Source organism: Gadus morhua, chromosome 18, assembly GCF_902167405.1.
Source record: "Gadus morhua chromosome 18, gadMor3.0, whole genome shotgun sequence".
NCBI lineage: Eukaryota > Metazoa > Chordata > Actinopteri > Gadiformes > Gadidae > Gadus > Gadus morhua.
Genome location: NC_044065.1, coordinates 13,487,769 through 13,497,768, shown reverse-complemented (window position 1 = coordinate 13,497,768; position 10,000 = coordinate 13,487,769). Strand labels below are relative to the sequence as shown.

Genomic DNA, 10,000 nt, shown 5'->3' with positions numbered 1-10,000 from the left:
GCTGAACAACGCCTTCCAGGCGCTGCGCGAGTCCATCCCCCACATCAAGACGGAGAAGAAGCTGTCCAAGATCGAGACGCTGACGCTGGCCAAGAACTACATCAAGTCGCTCACCACCATCATCCTGGGGATGACCGGGGCCTGCCTGCCCGACGGACAGGCGCAGGCGGAGGAGGCCAAGCTGCTGCAGTGCTACCAGAAGCACCTGGAGGAGGAAGGGGAGGAGGGCCTCACCCAGTTCCTCACCCACACGCATAGCTTCAGCCAGGGCAGCTAACACAGAGCTAACACAGAGCTAACGGCGCTAGCAGGGCTAGCCGAGGACCCGGGTGCCCCCCGGGCAGTGGGGAGTCAGTCCCTGTTTCGTTCAGAACCGCAGCCACAAAAGGGTCATGGGTTCTGAGCAAAACGTTTGTATGTGACAGGGGATGCATCCAGTTATGATCCGAGCCCCTGGTGGATGAAAGAGGACATCCGTGAGGGCTTGTACCCCGATACTGTGAATAATAAACTGGGCGCTTTCGTTCTCAGGTGTCCTGGGGGAATGGGTGTTTTTTGGAGATAAAGGGTAATCATTCCTTCAGATATACCTTGAGACATCAAACCTTCATTTCCCTCTATTTATTATACATTAGAGACGAATGCAAAGACAGAGAAACTTTTACAGATATTCGTACCAGTTGTATCTATTTTATTGTGCTGAGTGCCTAACGCATGGGACTGCTATGGTTCTGTTCATTGTTCTGTCCGTTTCTAATGTGTTGTGGTTGAAGCAGAGACTGAGAGACGGCTGCTGTTCGGCTCAGTGACTTTCTCTCGTGTTATCAGTGAGAACTACCTGCCAATCGTAGCCTCAGGTGCCAACTGCCAGAGTCAACTGGGACAACAGGCAGTTCCCAGAGACAAATATTGCAATGTTTAAAGTAGGTTGAAAATCTAGTTTGAGATATTTACATATGAGAATTTGTTACTTTGAATTTAAATAACTTTGGCCAAATAGGTGTTTGGATTTAGTGTAGTTAAAGTTGTCCTTCTTCAAAAACCTAGCAAGTCCAATTTGAGGTGCCAATTTTGAGTGGACAATTACTTCTGTGATGTTGAAATTTTATTCCCCCCCCCAAAAAAAAACAAAACTAATGAATTACAATGAAGTACCTTGAAAACCAAAGGATTTTGAGAATGTTTTTTTTTTTATCAATAAACACGTTTATTTATTGACAAAGAGCTAGTTATTCACCATGCACAGCAGAGAAATGGAGAATGCACTTGCCAAAGAGTAGCATGTCGGTCGTTTCAGCTGAGCTATCGGTTAACCGTCAATGTACTGTAGTTACCTTATCAACGACACGCTAATCATGTCTGGCCATATTGTCCTAATTTATTCACAGATAGCCTATCTTCTTTACATAAACTAACGCTTTTAGTGATACAAGTGGTTGTAATGTCTGTCTAAAAGTGATTTTTGAATATTCCTCTCATTTTCATACTCCTGATAAATATACATAATTCCATCGGGACGTATCAGCAGGACGTTATGACATGATAATCAACACCAATATTATACAGATAAGGGAAAAAGACTTGCGTCCTTCTCAGTCATTCCACTCTTGCTTTTATTTCATTTTTTTCTTAAAGCAAGCGTGGAATTACGTTTTTCTTTCATGCATTACATCACTATTTTTTTTCCTGAGAAAAGGGATGTACCACGAGATCAACACTCCCGTCTTAAGAAATAAAACAACTATCCACCCCCTGTGATCCCTCCCACTCCATGGCAGAAGGGTCCATTGTATCTTATTGATGGAGGACGACTGCACATTTCCTGACACATTTGAACTGAAATGTGACCAATAGGTGATCTGCAGCAGGAAGGTGGTCTGGGGAAACATAGCATACAAGCTTTGTCGAACATGAGGTCAGGGGGACCCTAGAAATGTAGCATTATCTCATCCATTCAGTGGGGTTAAACAACATTGTTGTGACTTAAAGCATCTTCTTCAGTGTGTGTAAAATAGCAGCTGCTATTACGGGCAGTTTAGACGCCAAAGTCCCTATTAAAGTAAATTGTTCACATCTACATTCAAGCTTCCGCTCCATAAAACTTTCCCCTATTCCCTAGGCAGCCTCGTTCTCAATAACCACAAACACATAAATAAACGTATTAAATATACATTAAGACAGGGTTAGTTCGACAACAATGCAACTTTTGGCTTATGATAGTGGTCAAAAGGTCCTAAGAAAGATTTACAACTAAAATAAAAAAATAGCAAAAATAAGAACTGGGATTATAAGCGGGTTACAACCACTTAATAACGGGGAAACTTTCCAGCACATAATCTTGAGTTAAATCCCAAGTGTATAAAGTACATTGCATCTTCGCTGACCATGTAGGTTATTCCCTCTCTCTTTCAACCATCTTACTTCAACCGTGAGATTTGAAGTAGTAGCTTAAACAGTTTTGAGTTGGGGAAGGAACAGCTGAGAATAATAAACTACAGCCAAATATTTGCACTGTGGAATGTTTTAAAGCATAACCCTACGTTGTTGAACAACATCCATGGAGAGGGGGGTATTGGCAGCGCTCCTGTCCGGTTTCTCGCGTCCTTTGCTTGGCTAGCATCCCCCAGCGCTGCCATTGGCTCCCTCTGGGTCTTGGGCGGGATGTGGAACGCCACGAGCGGGCACTGATTGGTCTGTTAGAGAGGGTAGGCAGATCCGCGGCGGATCCATGGAGTTCCCTCTGATGGAGACGTGGTCCCATCCACCCTAAACAAAATGGAGGCAGGCGTTCAATGAACAAAACAGCTCCCGGCTGAGCACGGACATACATTGACAAGACTCTAGGTGTAAGAACCAGGGTTCATACACATTTTGACCAATAGATTTCCATGACTTTTCAATGACTTTTCCATGACTAAACATTTTGAGAAACTTCTGGTGTGTACATGAAAAAGTGATCAAATGTAGTATTTAAACTAACAATGAGAAATCCAAACCATTGATGTTTGCTTCCTTTGGCATGGCTCGTTAATGCTGCCTCTCCCATGATTGAAATGTGAAATGCTTTGCCACCTCAGAAACCCACAATTTTGCTCATCCCAGGTAAATGAATGACATGAAAATATGAATATAACAAATCTCCATGACTTCTCCAAAACATTTGGGATTTAATTTTTTTTCAAGCACTTTTCCAGGCCTGGAAATTCCACGACTTTTCCAGGTTTTTCATGACCGTATGAACCCTGAAGAACAGAGGTAACCAGTAGGAGGAATGGCCAGCGCCCTCACCCCTATGCCGTAGTCCCAGGACTGTCCTTTGGGGTCCAGGGGCTGGACTCCCAGCCGATGGCACACCGTCCCACAGCTCAGACCGTGGCTGCCCTGCACCTTGTCGGCGATGATCCACACCTACGCAGAGACAACACACACAACCACAGCGCACAACCGCAACATACGGTCACCAAACACAACCACAACACAGGCACAACATACCCCCCGTTACAGAAGAGAATCGGTCAGAGCCAATAAAAGGACACGTTGGCCTGAGAGGGGGCCTACGGTGGTGTGAACGGTGCCTGGGTCGCTGGTACCTGATCCAGAGGGCCGACGGAGACCTTGCGGACGTTGTCAGAGATGTGCTCCCAGGAGGATCCCTGGGGGTAGCTGGGAGTCACGTCCTTACGGTACCACAGGTTACCTGGACGACAGCACGACGTGGACAGTGACAAAATAGAAATATGAACATTATCAGGGTCTTGGATTTACATTTGGTCATTTGGCAGACTCTTTATTCAATGTGACCTTCAAGAGAACAAAGAATAAATCGAACATTCCAAAAAACGATTATGATAAAGGCACACACACACACACATATATAATAGTCATTAGTCATTACTATAACAGTTGTTTGCAGAGAGGGTGAAAGTGAAAGACAATTTCACAATTCTGTGAAATTTAGAGGAAGTTTAAATGCCACCATTTTACCGTTTTCATCCACAGCGCAGATGGAGGTCCTTCCTACTGAGACCTGCTTCAACTTCTGTTTTGGCGGCGAAGGGATGTGGTACCAGCACTCTCCTGCAGGGGGAGACAAACCGAGCACACTATTATCTTCCTCAGAACAGAGCACATTCATCACTGTACCACAAAAAAACAAACAAATCCACATGCACTCAGCCAACCCAGCTTTGTGTATACATTTTGGGCCAACCCGATAAACAAACAACGTGCGCCCCGACCCCCCACCACCACCACCCCCACCACCACCACCACCACCACCACCTCGACTGACCTGCAGGATTGCAGGTGGACACAGAACCCCTGAAGAAGACGGAGCCGTCCCTGGCGATGGCCCACACCTGGCTGGCCCCTCCGATGGAGACTGACTTGAAGGCCTGGTCCGTTCCCACGTGTAGCCATGACGACCCCTGGGAGAAGAGCACATGGCAGGTGGATCAAGAAACTAGCAGGTACTCGTCTGTTTATTCATTTAGTGAATTCAGATCCATGCCACATGTGTGTTTACATCTTTGTGTGTGTGTGTGTGTGTGTGTGTGTGTGTGTGTGTGTGTGTGTGTGTGTGTGTGTGTGTGTGTGTGTGTGTGTGTGTGTGTGTGTGTGTGTGTGTGTGTTCCACTCACGGCAGGTGTCAGCGTGGTGACCCCAAGTCGACACAACACGTCTCCCTTGTTGCTGATGGCCCACAACGGTACCACCTCCACGCTGCTCTGAGCAGCACAAGGGAGGATGCTAACGTCACTCAAAGCAATGGGCGGGACTTCCTGCCATGGCCCTGTGGTGGTCAGTTTACACTTCCTGTTGAAATCAATTACACCAAATAAATGTCAGTGGCTTCCCGTTTACTCTAGGAATTAGCTCAATAAACTAATGACAGACTATTGTTACACTATCCTAAGAATTAATATAGATGTCCACTTCTTTGGTGTGCATTGTTAGTGATAATTTAACCTAAAATAATTAACATACAAAAATGTAACAATCAAGATAAAAAAAAGGAAACATTCAGTATTAAGTGTTTTCAATCTAAATTAAATTAATGTTTATTCATTATATTTAATTGATTGATCACTTATAGGTCAATAAAAAAATGGTTCCTCTTGTAAAGTATATAAACCTTTTAAAAATCGTAATTATAAAATTCTATATATTTTTACATTCAGTTTGTCTTGCAAAAGCGGGAGTGGTCTGCCATAAAGAGAGTGCTTGTTACTAATCGTATTACATCAATGTGGAGGCCAGTGGAGCACTCTAAACAATACCTGGCCCATCGCCTCCTACGCACAAAGTCCTTCAAGGTCTTATAGCCGTGGTAGGACCTGCAGGGAGAGGAGAGAAGCAGGCTGTGATCTCAGCAGTTCACTTCAAGCTTGTTTGACGTCAACAGAGAGAAGAGGGGGAGCTTAACGGTGACTCTTACGCAGGGAAATCTGCAGCATACTGCCATCCCTCTCGGTCTGTCCCTTCGGAGACACCGTAGTCCACCGCCCAATCAGACACCTGCATATAGAAAATACAGGATACTAACTAACTTCCTATGCTAAAGGGTTTGATTTTATTTCTGCTATGATACTATATGATGCTTGGGACCATTGATAATCTGTCTAGAGCAAGGTAGTGTGGAATAGCAACAGAAATTGTCATAGATAATAGAAACAAACAATTATTACTACTAAAAATAACTTTAAATATCTGGTAGATTTTCACACAATGCAGGGACTGTCCAATTTGAAGTGTGGGTGAGTGAGTGACTCACCCATGTCCAGTGCGGGGAGGGGGTTGTGGTATGTGTCTTGGTGCACTCATGCAGACCAGAAGCATCGCTCCACATGTATCGGTCCGTTGGAAGACCTCTGAGGACACAGAAACACAAAGTATTTACAACAAGGCCCCAGAGAGAGACACATGGAACTTATGTAACATGCAACTGTTACAAATTATATTTGTTCGCTCCATTTGGTACAGACTCTTGGGGCATGAGACATGCGTACCGTTTTGTAAGTTAATTTGTAAGTTGAACACTCAAACTTAAAAATCCAGAATTGATTACGAAGTACCATGGAAACAGGATAATGAAGGATCCTCAGCCAAATATCAAGTATACACAATTATTTTGCCAAAGAGCCACCTTTTCTGCCCCCTGCTGGTCACAAACCAGCTAGTGCTTCTTTATTACATGCGGTGACCGACCCCACAATAGTAGTGTTCGTTGTGAGTCAGTATATGAGGCCCACGTCATCCCCCGGCCTGGTAGGTGAAATCACACAGTAGAGGTACATTACCCTGGTAAACGTGCATCACCCTGTTACCTGTTGGTGTAGCCTGAAACCGGGTTCCACCGCTGGTTCTCATAGATGTAGACGCTCTTGACGTCCGTTTGGGTGTGGATGTTGTCCGTGCTGCTGGCCAGGCCCTGGAAGATGCCGCCTCCGTATCCGCCGGTGTGCACCCAGGCGGTGTGGTCGTAGCCGATGCCCCACACCACCCCTACGCTGTTGCCCTCCACCAGGCGAAGGTGCCCCCCCACCTGCCGCCAGAACCTGACCAACAGAAACATGGAAGGAAAGGTTTTTGGTTGATTTTCAAAAAACCACTGAAGGTCTCAGGCCAGAACATAACTAGCAATAAAAAGTTTGTCAGTGTAGGCTTCCAAGTGCAGGAGTCTTTCAAAACGTTCCTACAAACTACGACGTACTCATCGTAACAATCAACTAGACATCACATTTAACAAAAACTTCCAATGGTAAGAAATGTGCAACAATCGATCACAGTTGATGGTTAACGATTCTGTCCCAAGAGAAAAAGGTGTGGTCGGCTCACTGTAAAGGGTGGTACCCTGATCATGTAAACAACATCATTTAAATCAGGTTTGGCTCCCTCGGGATAAGTGTTGATGAGTGTTCTCACATTTGCTCGCAGGGGGTGGGGTAGGGCAATGCCTCCAGGGCGGGGCTGGGCTCGCTGACGAAGATGTCCCCCCTGCAGGTGACCGACCAGATGGCCTGTTTGGAGGGGGGACCCTGGATCCCCCTGGAGTCACAGCAAGACACGCTCAACAAAGCCAGCTGGACGGGGCCGGGGAGAGATGGAGGGTGGGGGAGGGAGTTATTAGGAGGAGAGGAGTGTAATGGAAGAATGTATATGTTGGTTAGTTTTAATAATTTAAGCTTGGTTTTCTTCAGGTTGTGTTATCTGGCCACCCCGTCTGTTAACTGGTGTCATCTAGTTCCCCTTTGTTAACTTTGTCCCTGGGATGAACCGATCACAAGGACCTCTTTATCTATACCAGAAAAACTAAAGTCTCATCGGTCTGAGGCACAATATCTCAGAAAGAAATTGCCACGTTAGGGGTGAAAGTGGCTTAAGAATGGGTCAGAGTCAATTTGAGGAAGGTTCTAAAAAGCCTCAGACTTCAAGGAAACACAAAACTTCCTTTTTCGACCCACCTCCTCAAATAGCATTCTGGTTTTTGCAACAATAAACACAGTTGCTCACTTCACATTTACTACATTTACAACAAGGTTCTAAAATTGCAGAGAGAAAGCTTTATTCACTTAAAATGAGAATTTGTAGATATCCATTGTTTGTTTCTCTAATATAATACACATAACTTAAATGTGCTGACATAAGTACTCTCCTTCAGCTAAGGTTACTATGATGCAAATGTTTATTCTCTCTCACTTGGGAGTGGCAGTGTTGGATTTCTTTTAATCTCCTGGTCTTATGTGTGATCCGCACCCTAAGAACCGGCTTATCATTTACTATTTGGATCATTTGGACCTCACCCAGTCGTGCATCTCTAGCTCTGTGGAGGCGGCCAACCGGATGGGCCACCTCTGCTTGGTCCTTTCTGCTGTGTAGATGGCGAACGTGTGTTTAGCGTCATTCAGCACTGGCACGAAGATGGTCACCTCATTGACAAAGGCATGCAGGTACTGGACGGAAGGAGAGGAGAGGGAGTGCACAAGGTGGGGCAACGGTTAATATGTTGGATCACAATTATTGACAGCCTGAACGGCATTAGCAGAAGTGTTCATCTCTATGGACACGGACACACACAGAAACTGAAACACAGTGTCAAATAAACATAGGTGACTCACAGGGTGCCCTTAAATGCTAAATCCAACACAAACAGGATGGTATATGAGTACACAAACCTCCTGCTGCTCTGCAGATTAACAAGTTACACACACAGTAACCTGCACCAAACACACTAGGCTCTGTCTCTTTCTTTCTCTCACCTTCTTCTCCTCATTGAAGTTGTAGTAGAGGAAGAGGATGCCGTCCTTGTTGCCGTCCGGGCCGGAGAACTGCTCCAGGGCGAAGCGCACATCCACCCACTTGTGGGGCTTCCAGTCCCTCCACCACTGCATGGTGCCCTTCTTCACCCACACCGACTGCCCGTGGGGGGGGGGGGAACAGAGGGGAGCAGAGAGGGAGTGGAAGAGAAGAGATAAGGAGAGGAGATGAGGGGAGGGAGGAGAGAATAGAGGGAGGAGAAGAGAGTGGAGAGAGGTGATGGGGAGAGGGAGCAGAGAAGAAACAGAGGAGAGCAGAGAGGGAGGGGAAGAGAAGAGGAGAGGAGAGAGGAGTGAGGAGATGAGGGGAGGAGAGAATAGAGGGAGGAGAAGAGAAGAGAGCGGAGGAATGGAGAGTAGAGGAGAGATGAGGAGAGGAAAGCAAAGAAAGACATTTTGATATAAAAAAATACTAATACATAAACGGAAGCGTACAAAGATGATAGCCATGAGAGAAACAGATGATAGCCATGACGAATGGCACGGTGACTGTCCAGAACGACAGTGGCCCTGTACCTGCTCCACAGCCTGCTCATAGTGTTTGAAGTTCTCCATCTCTCTCTTGGACCTCTGGCCCAGCTGCTCCAGGATCTGCTGGTGCCAGGCCGCCGTCTGGCCCGGGCTGATGGACAGGCTCATGCTCTGGACCGACTGGACCAACGCTGTCCACGGGAATGACAAAACATGCTGAGTTTAGTTAGCAGACGCTTTTATACAGAGCATACTCACGTTGATCCTAGTTTTAGATACATGTCACGAACGAGCAAGGCCGGTGGTGAGGCCATCTTGTTCTAGGAGGCCTACAGGTCGACTGCGGACACTGGGGTTCAAACCCAGAGGCTGACCACCGCTCGACACTAGCATGCCTGCCTGCACTGTTCACGGTTCAACCAACACCGTTAACGGCTTCCACACTTCAGATCAAGGGCCCTCCCTCCACGGCAGATCAATGGACCGACGGACAGACGCGGAGACAGAGAGACAACGGATGGGGACAGGGACGGACAGAAGGAGACAGAGTTCAACCCACCGCCAGTGGCCCCGGGGCCGCTGAACCAGTTGAGCTGAGAGTGGGAGTCCACGGCGCAGCCCCCGCCGCTGACCCAGGCCCACATGGGGGGTCCGTCCTCCCCGTAGGGCTCCTCCTCCAGGGCCAGGGAGTAGGTCACCACGGACGACAGGCTGCAGGTGTCTGCGCGGTCCGGCCCCGCCCAGCCGGGGGCCCCCTCCACCACAGGGTCCGGCTGGCTCTGGGTCTCCTCCAGGTCCACGTTGCTCCAGAGCGGGCCCCTGGACTGGCTGGAGGAGAGGCCCGGCGCCGGAGCGCAGGAGGAGGTGGTGGTGGTGGGGGGGGGCGGTGGCCCCGGCTGGCCGTCCTCCTCCTGGGCGGGGAGCCCGGCGGCTGAGGGGCCCCCGGCCCCGGGCCGGTCGGAGAGGAGCTCAGAGATGAAGCTGTCGCTGGTCACCTTGGGGACGCTGCGGGCGTTCGGCGGGGGGGCGTCGTCGCTGAGGTAGGCCAATGGGGGCAGGGGGGCGTTGTCTAGGGCGGGGTCAGGGGCGTGGCCGGGGTCCCCCACGTGAGCGTCTGAGGTTGCTGGGACGGGGGAGCCCCCCGAGGCCGCCCGCTCCCGCTCGATGTCAGAGTCGGCGTCGCTGGCCGCCGATTGGCCGCGCACCTCGCCGGT

General features: G+C 48.2%; 2 protein-coding genes across 2 annotated transcripts in view; one reads left to right on the top strand and one right to left on the bottom strand.

Annotated features, from left to right (window-relative positions):
• bhlha15 (basic helix-loop-helix family, member a15) overlaps nt 1-1,128 on the top strand; it is a 3,706-nt gene extending 2,578 nt beyond the window's left edge. Inside the window, exon 3 of the mRNA XM_030340190.1 lies at nt 1-1,128. This exon is cut by the window's left edge and continues 429 nt beyond it. Coding sequence (XP_030196050.1) covers nt 1-277 — 277 coding nt within the window. The 3' untranslated portion in view covers nt 278-1,128.
• The window catches only part of tecpr1a (tectonin beta-propeller repeat containing 1a), a 15,769-nt gene continuing 6,870 nt past the window's right edge, over nt 1,102-10,000 (bottom strand). Inside the window, exons 10-24 of the mRNA XM_030340189.1 lie at nt 9,346-10,000; nt 8,832-8,977; nt 8,259-8,414; nt 7,803-7,952; nt 6,925-7,082; nt 6,327-6,557; nt 5,774-5,870; nt 5,438-5,517; nt 5,280-5,336; nt 4,641-4,815; nt 4,292-4,427; nt 3,985-4,077; nt 3,591-3,697; nt 3,289-3,408; nt 1,102-2,766 (exon numbers count right to left, since the gene is read on the bottom strand). The exon at nt 9,346-10,000 is cut by the window's right edge and continues 16 nt beyond it. Coding sequence (XP_030196049.1) covers nt 2,614-2,766; nt 3,289-3,408; nt 3,591-3,697; nt 3,985-4,077; nt 4,292-4,427; nt 4,641-4,815; nt 5,280-5,336; nt 5,438-5,517; nt 5,774-5,870; nt 6,327-6,557; nt 6,925-7,082; nt 7,803-7,952; nt 8,259-8,414; nt 8,832-8,977; nt 9,346-10,000 — 2,514 coding nt within the window. The 3' untranslated portion in view covers nt 1,102-2,613. The remainder of the gene's footprint in view (nt 2,767-3,288; nt 3,409-3,590; nt 3,698-3,984; nt 4,078-4,291; nt 4,428-4,640; nt 4,816-5,279; nt 5,337-5,437; nt 5,518-5,773; nt 5,871-6,326; nt 6,558-6,924; nt 7,083-7,802; nt 7,953-8,258; nt 8,415-8,831; nt 8,978-9,345) is intronic.